General features: G+C 39.0%; 2 protein-coding genes across 5 annotated transcripts in view; one reads left to right on the forward strand and one right to left on the reverse strand.

Moving 5' to 3' along the window:
* CEP85L (centrosomal protein 85 like) overlaps positions 1–19,887 on the reverse strand; it is a 122,129-nt gene that overhangs the window by 52,340 nt on the left and 49,902 nt on the right. The gene's annotated exons all lie outside the window — the stretch shown is intronic.
* On the forward strand, positions 1,302–16,864 carry PLN (phospholamban). Of its 4 annotated transcripts, XR_007508203.1 has the most exons (4): positions 1,302–1,461; positions 6,804–6,838; positions 12,125–12,202; positions 13,691–16,864. XR_007508203.1 is itself a non-coding variant. In XM_049817915.1 (3 exons), the coding sequence occupies exon 3, from the start codon at positions 8,842–8,844 to the stop codon at positions 8,998–9,000; it is 159 nt and encodes a 52-aa protein (XP_049673872.1). In that variant the 5' UTR covers positions 1,302–1,461; positions 6,804–6,838; positions 8,719–8,841; the 3' UTR covers positions 9,001–9,015. The 4 variants fall into 4 exon arrangements, 1 of the variants encoding a protein (XP_049673872.1); XR_007508202.1 differs by lacking the exon at positions 12,125–12,202; XR_007508204.1 differs by lacking the exons at positions 12,125–12,202; positions 13,691–16,864 and adding an exon at positions 9,032–9,588.

Here is a 19,887-nt window from a genome sequence, read left to right on the forward strand (position 1 = left end):
TTATAATCAATTTTGCAGAAGAGCTAAACCTTATCTACAAAAATAAAAATAGAGCTCAATTTGAAACAAGGTGGTACATCACCTCCAAGGTCTTTTTGTCTCTGGTTTGCAGCATGTATCACAGCAGGGCTTATAGGGAATGAAAAAGCCAAACTAAACAAACAAAAAAAACCCTCACCACGTCTGGTTTCCTGCTCAAAAGACAAGTACTAATCTATGCTAAACAATTATTGTCAAAACTGGGTCTGTAAGTGTTCAGAGTTAGGCTGAGCTTCTGTATTTTTGCCTGCAGTTTCCAAATCAGGAAAAGGCATATGCTGTAAGTAGCATCCACACACGAAGCCTGATGTTGGATGCTTGCACACTCAACGGTTCAGTCCTGCCACATCCAGTAAATCCTCCACTTCCCGGATGCACAAAACCTGCTCCATATATGCAGTGGGGTCTCATTTGTCACTTCCCAGCACGGGATAATATACATAAGATAACCTGCAAGGTAGCATCCAGCTGCTACTCCCACCCAAAGAAACAGAACAGGTTCTCAAAAATCACTTGGATAGTTTCCAGCCACAAAAGAGGGAGGGGAAGAAAAAAGGTGGGTGGGTGTTTTAAAGGAAAGGTAAATACTTCAAATTATACAGGAATGATATATTTTGGAGATGAACTTACATATGCTGGATTTTATTTGGAGAAAACAAATCCTCTAACCCACAAATTAATTTAAAGGTTGGAAGAGACTGGAAATACAGAAAAATTACTTCGGTTCAAGCACTGCCAGAAGAAAGATGACATTGGAAAACACACATCATCATGCACTGTAAACTGAATACCAGCTGTGTAACAGAATTATCAAAACTATATATACTGAAACTGTAGTTTAAGAAACCCCTTGTACAAAACCAAATCATTCCAAGTCAAAACCCCATATGAAATGTGATCATCCACACTAGATATTTAGGGGGTTTTATGATGAAGAAAAAGAAACATTGCTGTAGCAAAAGTAACTCATCCGAAACCAGCTCCCTGAACAAATTCCCATTTAAGTTCTTGTTTAAGGAAAGGCAGGCTGTAAGCAAGCGGCTCCCTTCGCTACCCCACTGAAGCGTGCCGCTTCCCAGATTCCTTCATCCTGGGGCTGCGCAGGTGGTCTCCCTGGCACACGGTTCCCTTCACGAGACAAAAAGATGTTGCCCATGTTTAATATATTACTGCTGTGAACAAGTTTAGAGGAGCAACTGCCTGTGTCAGAAGGCAGAAATGGGACCAATCACAACTTGTGAGCTGCTGAATGACGCCGGGAGTCCTGCCTCTGAAACTTTTGTTATTTTTTCCCCTCAACATAACGTACTTCAATTGTTCCCACAACTTGGTCACAGACTCGGACAAGTTGCCAGAGATCTACAGACGCTTCCCACAGCCCCGAGCAGGCTCCTCTGTGCTTCACTAACAGTCACACCAGAGGTAAGAAACCTCTCTTTTATGCTTTTAATTCTTACAGCAAAGCACTGTAGCTGTGGTTTGTTACAAAACCTCCTCTACTCAAATTAACAGTTGGTTATAATTGTTTATCAAAAATACGGACGTGGAAGCATTACAGCTCTGAGTCAGAAATATAATGCTGTGGGGGACAACATATTTTAGCAACAATAAAGGCAACTGAGATTTTTCTCCATGCTGGTGGGACACTAGCTGTCTTTGGGTAGATGATTTATACAGGTGTCATTACACTAGAAGGTGACAAGCTTTCATCATTTTCCTCAGACCTTTGTCTCTCCTTTTAAATTTAATACATTTGGTTTGGTTCTTGTTTTTTGATATAAAATCCACAAAGAGAGTAATTCACTTAAGTTTCGTAGAGACACTTTTGTCTCCCCAAAGCTGCCTACCCACAGCCCAGCAAAGGTAAAGCTCTTTCACCATTTAACTCAGAAAAGCATTTTTATAAGCTAACGCATTGAGAGAGCAAACATTTTTTTGCTGTATGATGAAAACATACACTTAATTTAAAAATTTAAGCAGTTTATAGCAGTACTAGAACTGGAATTACATCATGTTATTCAACCTGCAGTTCAAGCTACAGAATTCATATAGCGTTTTGGCTGTGAATTCCTTTAAAGGTTAATTTTCTCCTGCTGGTCATTGTAACTACCAAACTTGTGCTAGAATGCTTACAATAACAGGTAAATAATTTAGCTAGGATTTGTAACATCATGAACTGAATTTCAAAGGCAGAAAGTAATTTCCAACTAAGGGAAGCGCATACACACTGTACAACAAAATACAACCCCAGCTTTAAAAATCACTGCAAACAAAAAAGTGTGCATCTCGAACAGAAATATGTCACATAAAGGACATTTAATATTTAGATATACAAATATTTTTAAAAGTAATACGATTCATGAATATGTAGGTCTCTAAAGAATTTCTTCTCCTTACAATCATGTCCACTCCTTCCATCAATTCACACCTTACTACTTATGTCTACTTCAGGCTGTACTTTTAGAAAAGACAGGCTTAATATAGACCTTAATTTCATGAGGCATGTTTTCCCTGTTACCGAACAGACACACCTAATTCCTTTTCCTATTACTGACTGGTAGGCATCAAGCAAAAATATAGGCAGGTGCTTGGGTTTGTGCTCAGCAGCCTTGTGCCAGTTTTGAATCGGCAAGTACTGGAAGCGTCCGGACATCCTGTTACTCCTAAAGCAAACAATCTGTTATGAAGTTCTCTAGAAGCTGTTTCCAGCAAGCAGAAACAGCGCTTCGAACCTCCCAGGGCCTTCAAACCAATGCATACAATGAGCAAGAAGATTCTGAGATTTTTTTCCAAGGCTAAAGTTACATAAAATGTATTTTCAAGTGAAGAGAGAAATTTGGGGCTATTCTACCATGCAGAGAATCCTTCTCTCCTAACACAAACGCTGCATACATGCACCTTTGAAAATACAGAGTTTATGCATACACACACAAATTGAACACACACATAGAAACTCAATTGGTGTAGGCAGCTCTTTCCTGGAATGCATCCATAGCTACAGCAGGTTAGACGCCCATTCATCTGAATTCTATCCTGCCACAGAGTTAGGTAATTTAAAGTAGATGACAGTGTGGCTCTGCTGTTAAGTTAAATCTAAAAATTTCACACCAATAAAATCCCATGTCACAGACATCCAAACCCTGAGTAACAACAGCTGACAGTCATGACAGAAGCATGTGCTACATAGCAGGTGATAAATGTTACAAATCAGATGTGAAATACTGCATTTAATTTACAGTAAGTAACACTCTTTTTTTTGCCACTCATTTGTCAAGACAACTAGGTTATTTTTATTTAGAGAGATTCAGATTTATGTGTATACCACATTTCTATTTTAATAAGTTGCATTTATTTCTCATCCTCTGAAGAGGTTAAGAACGTACTGTCTTCATTTTACAATATGAAACTCACCAAAATCAGTTTGTAATCAGATAGTGTAAAGGTGATTTTCACTGATTTTTTCAGACCATCAGCAAACAAAAATGTACAGGATACACCTCCACAGCTACAAGAGCAGCTTTTATTTGCTTTAAGAATAACTTGATTTAGGAATAGAAAAAGTAGCCCAACTAGAGAAACAAAAAATCCCACAGGAAAGTAATGTTATGTTCCCTAAACTACAAGACACTTTAAAACTAGAAGACTGCTTTTGCTTTCTAGAGATTAGTACACGGCTTAAGAGGACTTTCCTGGCATCAAGTTACTTCTCAGAAACTGAGTTTACCTACTATATTCTTCTTTCAATCAATGCCATATCACGGTCCCCCAAGTTTCTAAAAAGGACAGAAACACAACATGCAACATCCCCTTCCATTTCTATCTTTTATACATGCTAGATGTATTACAATTTGTACTTCAGTTCAAATTTCACTTATCCCATTTCCTATTATTATTAAGTAGTGATGTATGAACCACCAGAACCTAAAACCCAACTTGAAACAACAAGGTATTAGGTACTCACTGCGCACAGTGGAGGAAGGAGTTCATTTCCTAAGAGAAAGTTACTACATAAAAGGCAAATCATACCAACAGATGGGAAAAAGTATACCATTATTGGATGTCTTATTTTGATTAGGGGAACTGATGAGTATGGAGGATGAAGCACCTGCCCAAGATCCCACTGCATGATTCTGTAGCAGTTGCAGGGAATTTAACCCAGAGTTAAAAACTAGCCCAAAGCATTAGCTCCCAGGCTACTCTAATGGACTAGCACACAGGTAACAAGTCCCAGTTACCCACAAGGTATGTGCATAACTTCTAAAAACCAAAATGCCAAGCCTGGTGTGTTCAACTATGCATCAGTGTATTTTCTTGGTATCTACACATTTCACATCCTCATGGACTTGAAATACAGGTAAACGCTCTTACTGGGGATCTTGCTTCTAGAACACTGAGAACATCAAAGCTAGTCAAAAGAAAGATTACAAGAGGAATGAATTAGTAAGAGGTGGAGGAAAAAAAAAATAATCTAAAGTGTGAGCCTTCCCCTATCCTCTCCCAAACACATGAAAAACATTGACACCTCAATACAAAACAGACTTTAAAAAGATAAAAGGCATAAAATGAGTTTGCTTTTCCTGTTACCAGCACTTCCCAAACTCTGAGACAATTTGTTGCTTCTTACCCCATCCCAAGGAAATGTGTTCTGCATGTGATTGAAAAAATGACATCATATGCCACAAGTCAGTGTCTAGCTCTCTTCAATGACTTCATGTACTCCAGCTGCAGTCTTCTTTTTTCCCTTGCGCAACTCCTTGCTTTTTCTATACTCCCACTCTCTTCCCCTGCTCATTTTCTTCTACTTTCCTCCCTCAATTTGTGCTCTCCTGCACTATTGTCTGTATTCTTATCTTCACCCATCCCAGTCTTTGTTTTCAACCTCCAGCCCTTTCTTTCCCATTTTATGCTTTCTTCTTTAAAAAAAAAAAAAAAAATTAAAAAATTGATTTTCCTTTTTCTGCAGTCAAGCTGTTGAATTGGCTAATATCCTTAATACCCTTCTTCACTGACACAACTGCCTAGTGCAACTCTCAGACTAAAATCAGAATAAGAAATAGAATTCTGCACCCCTAGCCTAGGTAAATACAAAATTCAGCTGCTGGGGTAAATCCTCGCAAGTCACCTCCATACTATTTATTTTTTGTAAAAGAATGAAAATTAAAATTATAACATACCTTTATAAATCACTTCTGTACTTGAAAACCTGTAAGCAACTTGTTTTATCGTTGGAAACTTAATTACTGAAGTAAATTGACAGTAGTGAGACCCTCTAGAGGTCTCCAGAGTTGTCAGACTGCATCCTTCTTCACTCCCTTCTCACCCCTCATCTTCCTCACACAAAAAAGGAGATTTTTCAGACTTGGAGATCTCAACTGCAGTTACTCCATACTGCCAGTGAGGAGCTATTTTACAGCAGGGTTCCCAAAAAAAAAAAAAAATCAATGCAACTTGGAATAAGACATATACATCAACATAGGACAGCCAGAGAAGACGAAAACCATGCTTACGCATCAACTGCAGCTGCTGTGCACACGCAGAGCTTTAAAACTCTGCAATATCTCCTCCTCTGGGGGCCACGCGATCCACAGACAATGGTGACAAAGGGCTCCAGGTTCAGTTCAACTCACAGCATTTAGTCCTGTATGCAGGGTTCTTCTTTGCTTTGGCACTATACACACAGATCTTTAAACTTACCTCCTCTGAACACGCAGAGGATGCCTCCTCCTGCCTAGGAGTATCATACTGCTACAGGAACATCTTAGGCCAGGTAATTTTTGGTAACAGTTCTAAACATGTTCTAGACCAAGGATCACATAACTTGATGGTACTTTTTGCATCACTATGTTTATGGTGATTAAGACATTTATTTTCAATGGTTGAAACTGAATTACTGGGTTTGGAGACATATCATCATTAAGGTCCATGCAATAGACTGTTACGCAACATTACTTTTTAACAATGCCCTTTCAGGGCTTCACTTGGTCATACGGGACAGCAACAAGTCAAATACGTCAAACCTCTGCTATTCCACTGATATCACTGCTGCATTTAGTAAACATATGACAGGAAACAGGCTGTGTCTAAAATTGCTGTGGCATTTCCAAAGGAGCCAAATTTATCCCGTGTGACTTCAATGAAAATGCAGTTGCACCAGGAACGAGCGTGGCCCACAGTTTTCACTTTGGTCACATACCTCCTCTCATTGTGAAGGACACCCAGGAACAAAGATAAAAATAACCTAATACAAATTAGGGAAACGGTCCCATATCAGTGAAGAAGGAAGCAGTAATTGTGATCTGTGACTCATTCTAGGGCACCAGGTGCAGGGGATCCCCTACATAGTAATGTACAGGGTCCGCCACATAACCTCTTCCTGCAGATACACGCTGTGCATAAGACAAGCCTTTCACATTCATTAGTAACACTGGATTAAACACACAACTGCATAGCAATGCAGCCAACAGTTTCTCTTGTGCAGTACACAGTCTCGTCACACATAAGTAACACTTTTCGACTTAAAAAAAAAGTCAAATATAGTTTGCCCTGTTGCTGCACTTTCAAGAAGTGGTGTGTGCATGCATAATGCTTCTTAGCATTGACCTAAAACACCATCAGGGGACTGAACAGCAGAGAACAGCTACTATTTGTGGCAATGACCAGCCTTCATTTCAGTGTAATTATTTTTCAGGCTGTCCATTTTGACCTTGATAGCCACCCATATGCAGCTGTGTTACTGAATCTGTTTCTCTTTATGCACACTTTAGGTGGGTGACAGCACCATGGAGGATTAACAAGCAAGGTATGTGTTTATTAGTTAAAGCCATGCACTTGTAAAGCCAAACTTGTTGAAATACAGACACAGAATTTACTTCCTTTGCTTACAAGAAAACTCCCACAGGCAGGCTTGGTAGGTAAAACAACACATAGGTGTTTCAAAAATTTCCAAAACTGTTTGAGCTTTTAAATGAAGAAAACCAAATTATTCTATTTTGACCTTTCCTCATCCCTTCTTTACACCATTTTCTAGCTGTAAAAGGTATACATTTTAATTTACACTACCTTCCTTTTTTTAAGATCCTTTAGTATCGCCTGTCTAGTCATGTATGTCCGAACAGTTAATGCTGACTCAACTCAACTGAGCCTTCTGACCTACCTCCTGCTCCCTCGGCAACATCCCTCACGCTTTCCTAAGGGAAGAATATCTTTTTTTTTTTCCCCTCCCAGAGAGATCTCACCATCCCCCCTTCACCTGTGTTGGCCTTGCATCTGCGATGCCCAACCAGTTAATACTGCTTTTTGCAGAAGTGCTTCAAAGCCCCTTGAGTCATGCAGGTGAAACACACGCAGCGACACAGCAGTGCAGGTGCCAGCATGTGTGCAGTTAAATCTAAAGCCGTACACAGAAATGGACTTAGTGTGCGTATACGCAGGTAAAAACTCATGCTGTTCCAACCCTTCCGAGAGCCCCAAGAAAAACAGCAGCCACGAAGACGACAGATATCTTGCTGTAGCAGGTCGCACACGGCCCAAAGACTACAGGTTGCATGCACCCTGCATTAAAAAAATGACATTAACAAGTTGCGAAGAAGTCATCTGCAGGAAATACTGTTCTCTGTGCGGTGTCTGTTGCACAAGCTGGTTACGCAAACTTTTCTGTACTGGTGTAAATCCATTAGTGGTTCATCTACTGTGCCTTGTCTAGAAGGGGATAAACAGCCTAATGCACCCCAGCCTGTATTGGGCTGGGAGAACGAATGCACCTTCAGCCAGGTCACTTGAGAATTCCTGTGCATGTCTTGCTTTTACTGCACTTGGGGCAGGCAGTTTATCGGCAAAGGGCTAAGCAGAATATACTTGGCAAGCAGTTTAACTGCTTAAATAGATGAAAACAGGTACAGCATAAAGTCAAACAAAGCTGAAAAATTATAGTCACTATGAAAATAAGTTATATACATACTTTATTTTATTCCTCATAGTAGTCCTCTGCCTTTGCACCTACATTTTGTAACACATTGTTCTACATGTGTTTAAAAAAAAAAAAAAAAAAGTCTTTAGTCCTTACTCTGTTTTGTCTGTTGAGAAATATATTACTAAAATTCCCTATAACAGTGATACATCAGCTTTTAATTACGAACCATAAAGAATTTTTACTTGGAATGGAAATGCTTCAACAAGATTTCTTTCCCTGCCTTCCAGACTAAGGTAACGGTAAGTCAGGTTATCTGCTTGGGTCAGTAACAGGCAGCAGCAATATCCAGATCTCAGGGCTGAAAGGTCTTTGACTCTAGTCGTATCGTCAGGCTTTCACGTGTGCGTAAACAAATAAAGGGGGGTTAGGGGGTAGAAATCAGCCATGACCTTTCCCCAGACTGTAAAGGATAGAGAGATTAGGATCTAAAGCAATGATGGGGGTAAACCCCACATATCCACAATTTCCATTTTATAATTCCTCACTACTGCTAAGAAGCAGGTGCTTGGTAGCCTTCAGGAGGAGAAGCACAATACAGCACAAACCTAAACTTGAAAAACAAGATTTTAAAAATCCTGTTTTAAAGTAAAGACACTGTAAAGGCAATCTATTTACTTCGGGCTTTTCAGAACTTTAAACCAATCACCATTTGCACTCATCAAAACACTTTACTTCTACATTTCTAACTCTTCACTTTCCTGCTTTCCTAGCTCCACAAAGGCTGTCTAAAACCAAAAGAGAAGATAATAGGCGCTTTGCACTGTTCCTGACAACTTCTCTTCTTTCCTGCACTCCTAAAACCTCTGATTTGTGCCCTCTGCTTTCTTGTTGCCATGGAGAAGGTCCAATACATAACCCGCTCTGCTCTGAGGAGAGCCTCAACTATTGAGGTCAACCCACAAGCACGCCAAAGGCTCCAAGAGCTGTTTGTGAATTTCTGCCTGATTTTAATTTGCCTCTTGCTGATCTGTATCATTGTGATGCTCCTCTGAAGTTCCGGCACTTCTCTGCACTGTCCTCTAGGAAAGTGACCCCAGAGGGAAGAGACACCTACACCTGCAACTCCCAATGCAAGGATCCTCTCGCGAGAGGGGCTAGCACTTGGACTAGAGCTGTATGCCAACCATCGCACTATTCTCTTACTACCTGCTACATGTATTAAAAACACACTTCTTCTGCGCAGAACGGTGTTTAGAGCCTGTTGTTACAAAGCTGTGCATGACCTAATCTGTCTGTCTCAGTCAAGAGATGTCTTTTCTGAATGGGGTAAAGTACTGGCTCTTCATGGAGTTGGTAAGTTCCTCAGTGGTTTAGCTAGATCACACAAACTGCAACATCGCTTTTGGGGGGCCTGATTGTTTTTAGGTTTCTCTGAACATCCTTAAGCCCTTGGAGGGGTTCCAAATCTGGCCCGCATCTGCCCAAAGAAGAGCTACTGGCACAGAGCCCTCAATACATCCTAGGAAAATTTCTGCTCTGCTTACTTCAAGGTGCTGCATCTCTGCATTATCAACTGAAGGCATTCAGATCCTTTTAGTGGGTTTTAAGGGAATATGGGAATAAACCAAAAGTCTCTTATAGCCCAGAAATAAAAACTATTTCTTTTCTCCTCATATAAGGGATCTTGCATATATATATATATATACACACACACACACAGAGCTCGGATCAGGACGGGGTGGGGGGGGAAAGCAACCTCATTTACAATATTTTTCACTAGATACATCCTTAGAGACTAAGTGACATCTGGAAAAGTTTTTCACTATGTTGCAGAAAAAAAGAGTGATACTACCACACTGGTATCAAAGATAGAATTTTCTACAGTCTTTAACTGACATGACAATTGGCACAATTCAGAAATAACTCTCGAGTTCTTAATATCTGGCTTCAGACAACTTTATTATGGCCTGCTATAATTTATGTAATAATTTCCTGAGTTTAAAACTACAGAAAACTTGGTACTTGCCAATGTCACACAAGGTGGCTTCTATCTGTGGTGGTAAAGAGAAAGGTCTAGGTCATCCTTACTGCTGTGATTGAAGTGTATCATAGAAGTACAAATAACATCACTACCTTCAACTGCAAATGCCTGTTAAGAGAATGAGCAAGTATTTTCCTAAAATGATACATTTAAAAAAATTATAAACAATTATGCACAGGAGAGGAAGCATTGCAGATATATCTTTTCAACATGTAAACCACAGTCTATACACATAAAAGATGAAGTTTCTACTCCAGCAGTTGTCAGTAACAGGACTGAGCAGTGTTGCTGGTATTAAGCTAAATTCCTAGAAACTTTATACAGTTTTCAAATTTAAAGAAAGCTCAAGAATCAGTAGACAGAGGTCAAACAGAAATCCTTTTTTTTTTTTTAAATGGGCATCTTTCTATACCACTCTATGTCAGCACTCCTATTGACGAATACAGAAAATCAAAACAAGTTTATCTTAATCTTGTATTCTGCCTTTAAGACTTAATACTCCATGAGCAGACGTTGACAATGAACAGTTGAGCAGGAAGAGAAGAAATCTTTGAAAAAACTGTATTCAATGGAATGCAAGCAAGTCCAGTGGCAATGCACTGCCTATCTGGCAAATAGATATGCTAAGACCAGACCTCTTGAGATAAGGTTAATCACTAAAGGGAATTAGTTAGCTACTGTATGAGGATTAGGGCAAGCACTGATGAGATCGGCAACACACCCCCCCACCTGCAAGTTAGTATATTAATATTACCGATTTGAACTGTCACTGTAAATCTCAATTTCCATTTCATGCATTCTGACTACTCTCACAAATGCATGAGATTTTATTAAGCGTACTTTCTTTCCCCATTAATCCTTCTTCTTAAGAAAAGCCACAAACACAGTGTACTTTGGGGGGGGGGGGGGGGGTGTGGGCAGGAAATAGAAAAATCTCAAGTTGCTTTCTTCTCTTTTTAAAACTGTATTTTTGTGATGGATAGGGTTTCCAGTTTTAGTTTGCTTTGGAGGTGTTTCAAGAGACTTCAACTGGAAGTAGACAACAGTTTTACAGTACTGTAAACTTCCTGAAGAAAAAAAGGTGTTAAGAGCAAAGCATCAATACACACATTGTGAGGACACATTGGGATTGTAGATTTCACAAGCCAGTAATATACAGAAGTCGAAGTAAAGCATTGCTAAAAAAAAAAAAAAATTAAAAACCCCGCCCCTCCTCATAAAAAACAAATGCACCACTTTCTTCTTATGTACCTGAGAAGCCATTATTTATTTAAAAAACAATATACAAGAACAAAAACAAAGTATAAATAAACTGGAAGGCCTACTGTTATTTTAAAGCAATGCAGATAAATTGCATGTACTGTATGGTTCATTTGTGTCTTGGGATTCTGCTGATCAGAAAATCTGCTACCATCCTCTATATAACTAAATGTCAACTGAACCCAGGGATTAAAAAAATAAAACCCTTTGTACATAGTACAATCTTTTTTGTATACTTATATGGGCTTTAACACTAACAGCTACTGTATTTTTATTTATTAAAATGACTGCTTGAAAAAAATATTAATGCATAAAATAAGATATTTACATACATTTCTGTTTAGAAAGAAGCATCCATTCTATCCTCTACTTATTAAAGTTATGTGAAAAAGAGCTAGTCATCACACAGCCTTCTAATTCTTTATACCTCTATTTATTCTGTTTTGGTTTTCAACAGTAATCTTGCCTATTTTGTGATGTCCTGATCACTTTCCACATACTTAATTTACATTCACTAACTAGTGTATATATGTGATTGTAACAAATTTCTGAAAGTGTAGTCAAAAAGCTGACTACCTTTATGAGCTGTAATAAAAATTTCAAAACACAGCATGTAGCTTGGATTAAGTTTTCAATTCTCTGGTCCGCTCCACCCAAGGCTATGTCTTTTTGCTAAGTTTATCTTATGCACTGATTGTGAACAAAGACAGCTAAACAGGCTATTACTCTTCCTCCAAAAAACAAATTACAAACTTCCATAGCAATTTTACACTGGAAAATAGCTTAATCAGGAGCAAGAATATGCTGGTTTTAAACATGTGCCTCCTCAGCCAGCTCTTCAGCAAAAATTGATACATCTACCCATTTTTCTCTAGGTGAAGACATGACCCATTTCAGAATTGAAATTTTGCTCTGATCAAGACTAGTCAGCAAGGCACTTTAGAGGGCAGCAGGTACTTGCATTTCTTTATTAACTTTTCTGCATCAGTTTAGCAATAACTGCCCTTGCTAGCAAAACTGAACCACTTGGTGGAAAGACAACTGTAAAATAGGCTTAAACAAAATCTTTCACAAAACATTTGCTCCCCGTAACAAATGACTTTCATGTGAGTTTTGCTACAACTACACACAGAACAACTATCGTGTCAGACATATACACCCACGCCGAGATGTTCTTTACTTATATCCTCTCTGCTGAAATTAGAGCAGAGTATTCTTGTTCCTATCTGGAAGCATACTAATACACTATAGATTACGGACCAGATACCTGCATCTGTATGGTTATTAATAGTGTCTGTCAGCATACAATTAGAAAATATTTGTGAAGTCCTACAAGATCCATAGATATCTTTTCTTTAACAACAAATATAGTCCTTTTAGCTTTGACCTAGATGTTAAAAACTGGGGAGGGGGGATAAATCCATTTTGATTATTGAAGGAGGTGAGTGAACACCTCTTGTTCATTGCAAGGATTAAAAACAGAACAACATATTTATAAGGATTCCTTTAAAAACAGATGCTCATGTCAGCAAGAACCCTGGTAATTTAAATTATTTAAAACAGGCCCTAGATTTATTGTAATATCTGACAGTTAGTTTAGTGGAACTGATTGCTTTATAAGCCCATGGTTGTTTGGGGTTTAAGATAAAAGTATGTCAAAAGTGTATTTTTTGTATAAAATATAAAACTATAAAACACTGCCCTCTTGTGATCTTCCCTAAAAACTTAGCTGGTTATTAAAAGGAAGTTCTGGCAACATTTCACTGGTAGGGCTGAGCGGTTCTATTTGTTTCTTTCATTTATATATATATCTTTCTATATATAGAAACACAACTGCTAAGTTATTAATACTATCTTAAAATAAGCTATTGTGTATGTGCTGTTAAAAGCACTAAGGATGCATCCTCTGCCAGCCCAATCTAGATTCTTAATAAGGCATTTGCAAAGCTGCAATGAATCCTACACAGCACACTGCTGGCAAAATGCTAACTACCGCACTGCACGATGCCAAACCCTAGAAGGGTAGGAAATACTCCTGTTAACAGAGGTACAGTTTGCCCAGGTGAGAAAATTTTCTTTTTGCATCTACAGAAAACTTCTAAAAGTAAATTTTCAACAGCCTACTGCTGGAACAGAACAAGTCTTGAGAGTGGCCATTCTTTTAAAAATCAAATGGGCCTGAAAAGTACCCTACATGTTTAAAAAAAAAACCGAAAAAACTGAAGAGGCAAACTGTATAAAATTCAAGTCCTTTCTCCATTAATTAGTTCTTCAGGAGTTCTTCAGTAGTAAAATGAAAGCTACCATTAACCTTTTTTTTTTTTTTTTTTTTAATTATTTTTAAGGTATTCGGGGAAAAAAGGCTTGCAGGAGCATCCAGATTCTTTTTTGGGGGGAAGGAAAGATTCTAGTTATTGTAAACAAACATTTTTTTTCTTAAGTGGCAGAAACTAAAACCAGGTAAAAAGCTGAGGACACAATGAAATTCATGTGAATCTACATTGCTTGCTACTGAAGGAGCAACGCAAAGCTACAATCAAGAGTCTGCTGCAAGCACAAGAGGGCAGACGGACGCACATTATGGATCTTGCCAACAACAGAGGTCTCAACCTGCTACTCAATTTTCTGCTTATTGTCTTGGTTCTGGTGCTCGCATTTATCCTCGTGAAGCTGATGTGAACCTCTCTGAAGCTCTGCTTCCTTCTCAAATCTCGTTTCAAGGAGTTTGCAGTAATAATGTAGACACTTCAAGCTATCTGAATATAAATATGCAAAGACTGCAGAGAAATATCTGACAGTTAGAGGAAGTGTTCACATACCTATATTATCAGAAAACAATCCTAAAAGCTGTGCACAGTTCTCTACCTGCCATTGAGTAAAGAACATCTAGAGCCTTGCTGAGTACATAAAGAAATGCAAGTATGCATCAGTGGTTGCTGTAGTTTTCACACTGCTACAGCTGACTTGTATTTAAAGATCTACAAAACATTTGCAGCCTTCAAGGAACATCACTTCTGCAGAAGGGGACAGCAGAAATCAAATTTTTAAAATGGGATTTCCAGAGAACACGTACTTCATGGGAAATGACATGGATAGAGCAGGAAGGCAGAACAAAACACCAACAACGGCCTGACAGCACACATCAAATTACCTGTGGAGAGCAAAAGCGCAGATGCTGTAGATGGAAACAAGGATACCCATGAAAAGCAGCTTGCAGCAGTTGAGATGGGGATAAGTTTAAATATGAAAACATAATTATATAGTTATACCTTTTTTGACCACCTGTGGCTCACAGCAACACCTAAAAAGCCAGAAGCCATTAGTGTTATTCAGCAGTATCAAAAAAAGCAGCTGTCAAAACAACCGAAAAAAGACGACCACTAACACAGGTTATCGTAACTCTGCCTAGGAAGCCCTCAACGCTGACACGTCCACGAGCGGTAGGTGCATCTGCACAGTCGCAGGAAGGGCGCTACTGCCTCAATAAGCCACGTTTACCACTCAGGCACAGGCCAAGTGTGCAGCGTGGGAGCCCTCCAGCCGCATTTGACACGCCGCTTGTTACTTGCCAGTGCAATCATCCAGTCCACAGCTTGTCCTCACTTTAAGCATGCAACATAAGCTTCTTACAGGACCTTCTTCTATGGCCCTTTACAGGATGATGTACTTTCCCCACAGGTCGCTGGGAAGGACAGCGACCAAGAAGAGCTCACTTCTTGCTGGAATTATTTGCCCAGCAGGTAGCTCTACGTACCTGAGACGTGCTGCGAAAGAAGGTGGCCTGAAGTAGATTTCATACGTTACACTGGGGCCAACCAGCTTGCTCTTAGCATCTCTCTTTCCCAAGTACAACGTGGGAACAAAGTGCACCAACACTGTACAGTAAACCGAGTGCCACACGTGCACGTATTAATAGTCTTTTGCACGCGTGCAAAAGAGGCAGAAGTTGCTCATGGAGTGGGGGAAACCCCAGCTTCCAGCTTTCTATTGACAACAGCACATCCCTGATTCAGCACTTCTCACAAGTGCCACGTGTATTACAGAGCTGACCTACTCCCATGTTCTCACCCAGGATTTCCAGATGATTACTGTTGTTGTGGGGTGGTTCAGTTATCTGGAAGAGACCCATCTAAACTGGCTCTACAAAAATACTTTTCACAGGAAAAGGCAGTACGCCTAGCGAAACAGAAGGTTTCCAAGTCCTACCATTAACAGGCATCCACGTTCCACTCTGTGCTGCCTGCTCCAAAAGCTTAGGCAGCATTAGCTAAGGCAGCACGGATAGTTAAAATGAAAGCTTTTCTCTCACCTGCTCTGAAATACGTACAACAAACATTTAAAATAGCTTCTGCAAACTACGCATCTATAGCTTTATGTTGATATAGTAATATCAATTCCTGCCTGTTTGCATTTAAAGCAGAAAACTTTGCACAGCTACATCACTGTAAGCACTTTATCACTTACTTTGATAATCTTGAAATATTCTGCTTTAAAAAAAAAAAAAATCTGTAAATTTATATACAAGGGATATATGTTGTAACAGTTACATAGTTACGTATTATCTTGGAGGATTTCTGCTGATGCTTGACACAGATGGCTCAAAGCGTACCAAAACCACAAAAAAGGATATAAAGCCCAGTCTAGTCTAAAGAAGAATAAAAATGGTTTTCCCAACAAAATGACTATTCACTGATACACCACTCGGGACTGTACAAAGCTTATTGTCTGTATGCTCTTCTGTATATTCAAAAGTTTCCCTACCTTACGGAAACCAATGTGACAGTTTAATAGCTAAAATTAGATAAATGAGTTAGCCCTGACAAAAAAATAAAAATCATACGTTCCTTTTTATTAAAAGGAGAAAGATGAGTCTACTGCCACCAACAATCATGTATTTCCAGATCCAAAATTACATACAAAGGAAGACTATAAGAAACTCTACCATTAGCATGTAGAAACAACCCCAAGAAACAGCCCCAGCAGCCTCCTCTCAGCCATTAACGAAAACTACAGAATCTTCAACAAATGTTGAAATATGCTGCTGAAACTGAAACATGCATCTTCCGGAGATGACATACAAAATTGGCAAAGTTATCGGTTAACCAATGGCAAGTCTCTTTTTGCAATCAAGCACGGTCCGAGTTTGGTTTCCCATCGTCTGCCCATGCTTACTCCAGACTGAGCCCACACATGCACTATAACAAATGGAATCCCAGTTGTTGTACTACCAACTTCACAGCAAAAGGAATAGAATATAAAAGCTTAATTGTGGCTCACACTGAAGGATTCCACTCTGCTAACTAAAGGTGATACCTCTTCATGTTAAAAAGTTTTATCTTGCTAAAGAGTATCATTTCATCAAAATGTGACACAGGAAAAATGTTGATATTAATAGTTTTTAGTTTTCTGATCTGCCAGGATCATAAAAAAACCAAGCTTTGAGTTGACATTTAAGAATAAAGTTTTCTGTGCCAACAATATTATTTGAAGAATGTTATAACTTTTAATTAAAGTTTTACAACTTTTGTTCACCAATGTTTAGGTATGCACGCAGTTTACTTTCTTCCTTCTCTATTTTGAAATGAAGATTGTTGTAGTATCTCTAAATTTCTCAATGCATTAAAACTTAACTTCCATTAACTTTTATATACATGGTATGAAAAAGGCAGTGTTTTCCTCATTAAAGAAAAAACACTAAGCCAGATACATTAAAGGAAAGATGCACTTAAGCATTTTCCATCTATTATCTCTGCTATATTCTGACACAGTTAGCACACCATGAAGAAGTCATACAGATGTCCCATACACTGGAAGAAACAGATTAATCTTGTGATGCCTACAACATTGTACAGAGCTAAGAAGTAGATATGTGACCTTTGAAACCTTTCTTCTTATTGTATTATCTCCCACAATTTTAAAGGCGTGCTTTCATTTTAAACCCAATTTCTAGACTAGCAAACAGGATGTACCTAGATGCATTCAGATAATCAGATAGAATAGGATCAGTCTTTAAGAAGTGCCTTTACATGAAAGCATACAGCCTTTTTATCCAGATTTATATGGCCTCCCAGTTCAGTAAGTGGGAACCGCTGTTGCGTATTAATAAGCAATTTTTCCCTTACCACAGGCTTAATCACATGCTTCCTTACTTTGGGGGTTAAAAAGAAAAAAAGGTATTACAACGGTCATGTCTGCTGAAAGATCAGCTGTACATTGAAAATAATTAAGTGGATGATGAAATATAAATACTGCATGGAAATTATTTTCATTGAAGTACTGTTAAAATATCTTCCTTGGAAATGTCTAGGGGAATGTTTATCTTCAAAAAGCATACATTAAATAGTACACACTGGGTAGAGAAAAGAATCTTCATATACAACTCCGTGATGTTGCACAATAACCATAGACCAGATCCTCCTTGGAGATTTATTTCCAAAATGTACAAACATCACACCTGCAGCTGAACAATGCACTTTCTCTGAAGACGTGTTCTGTTGATCCACAGCATCTTTTCTGCAGTTGTGAACCTGACCATGTCCTGGAAGATAATCTCAACATAGCTGTAGGTCTTCTACCCAACACTCTGAGCTTCCCTTACACAGTACCTATTTTATCTTAAAAATCATGGTTTACAATTGGAATGGAAAAGCGACATTATAGGCTTTTTAATTTGGGGAACAAAGTGTAACAAAAAAACAACAGGTAGATGCTGAGTTCAGTCAAATTTAGACTATTAAGGAGGCAGAGAATCTTAATTTGAGAGTAATTAACCTTGGAACAGCTTTCAAGGGCTGTAATACATTATCCTTTACTTAAATTCAAAGCTTGTCTGATCTTATAAAAATAAACTCCAATTCATAGTTTTGGGGGGGTAAACTGTCTATACTAATCTGTGAGGGCATGAAAATTTATTTACAGACTGTATTATTAAATCCAACAGCTGTTCCTGAACGACCAGTCCCCAAAATCAACTCAGAAAATTGCTGCAGTCTATTCTTACTTCACTAGTGATAGTTGCCCTCTATAGTCTCTCCTTTTACCAGCCTACCTTAAAGATACACAAAGCTGCTCTAGATTGTCAGTTAAAAGCAAAGTTCATTTAGTTTTCTGTTCATGGCAATGGTAGTTTTAAAGTAAAATGATGATAAACTGTAATTTTTTCAGTCCTTAAAACCCACTGCATTTCCATCAGCATACATAATTATTAAAAGCAAAATAGCAAAAATAATCCCCATTAAGAGGAAAAGAAAAATAAAGACGTTTCTATAGAGGTGTGGCTTTTTTCCCTTTTACGAATCATCAGCTTCCTCTAGCAAAATCGTATGCTTTCTGCTCTCTCTCTTTCCTAGGCGTATTTTCCACTTAGGATTACAGTTTTCTTGGTTTCTCCGAAGTAGTAGCGTATCAGTTCCCAGGTGCACACATGGTGATCCTTTGAAAAAACCCATAGCGCAATCATGCTGAGGTTTCTTCAACAAACAGGTGTCAAGACAGGAGAACCATTCTCCTTTCACCTCTTCGGGCATCCCTGCTCCTCACCGCTGTAACCTCTGGGCAGAGGGACGGGGCAGGCTGGGTGGGCCAGCAGAGGATGCCCCTGAGAGCCCAAGGGCTCAGCAGAGGATGCCCCTGAGAGCCCAAGGGCTCACCGCTCTCGCACACGCTTTAACTTTCTGCTTCTCTGGGTCCTATTTCACCACCGCATCTTCTCACTTGAAGAAATGGAACAGATCGCATTTCATTTCGACACAACTCCAAATCAGACCCAGTGAAAGCGCTTTCCAAGGCCACCAGGAACCTCCTCCGCACCCTCGTGCCCTTAATTACTCTCAGGCTCTCTGTGCCACCCTCGCAGGCAAGCGGGAAGTCAGGGTAAGGAGAGCAAACACCGCAGCTTCAAGGACTTCCCCTATTTTCCAGGGCTAACCAGACAACAGATAGGATTATTGCTGCCTAAGCAGCTAGGTGGATCCTCTGACATATATATCAATACCGATACAGATATAAAAATAACAGGAGCAAGAAAACAAACAAACAAACAAACAAAAAAAACCAAAAACCCACAACAGGTTTAGGCAAAACTTCACCCTATAATCTTATGATCTCAAAAACCTGCGAAGTTGCAGCACCATTTTATGAATTCAGCCAAAAAGATAACTAATGCTTGCGCTCCCTCTGTTGGCTCTGTCCTCAAAACACAGCACATCAACGCCTGCACGAACACAAGTTTCTGAATAACCATAATAATACATACATCTATTTCAAACATGAAACTTTGCCTTCGTACAAAAAGGAGACACTGTATTTAATGACAGAGTGAGAAAACACTTATGAGACATGAAAAACAGAAGCTGGGAGTTGTTTTGACCTCAACAAAAAAGTTTCTAAAACACCCACCCTAAACAAAGTGTTGTGAAAGGTACATAAAAGATGATGAAGAGACATATACCTAAATGAAGAAACAAAGTAAATAAAGCTTCCTCTGAATATATATTTAAATCCAAAAGGAGAACCACCAGGCACAGGAATCTGCACACAAACCTCACGGACAACCTGGGTAATTTCTTGCCATCAAAATCTTCAAAAAGTTTAGAGAAAGAGGATGGTTTCCGCAGTAATAAGGGTAATGTAAAGGGTG

This window comes from Accipiter gentilis, chromosome 15 (genome assembly GCF_929443795.1).
Source record: "Accipiter gentilis chromosome 15, bAccGen1.1, whole genome shotgun sequence".
Classification (NCBI taxonomy): Eukaryota; Metazoa; Chordata; class Aves; order Accipitriformes; family Accipitridae; genus Astur; species Astur gentilis.

Coding starts and splice junctions, on each gene's coding strand:
- PLN (XM_049817915.1), top strand. CDS start 8,842: ATGGAGAAGGTCCAATACATAACCCGCTCTGCTCTGAGGAGAGCCTCA.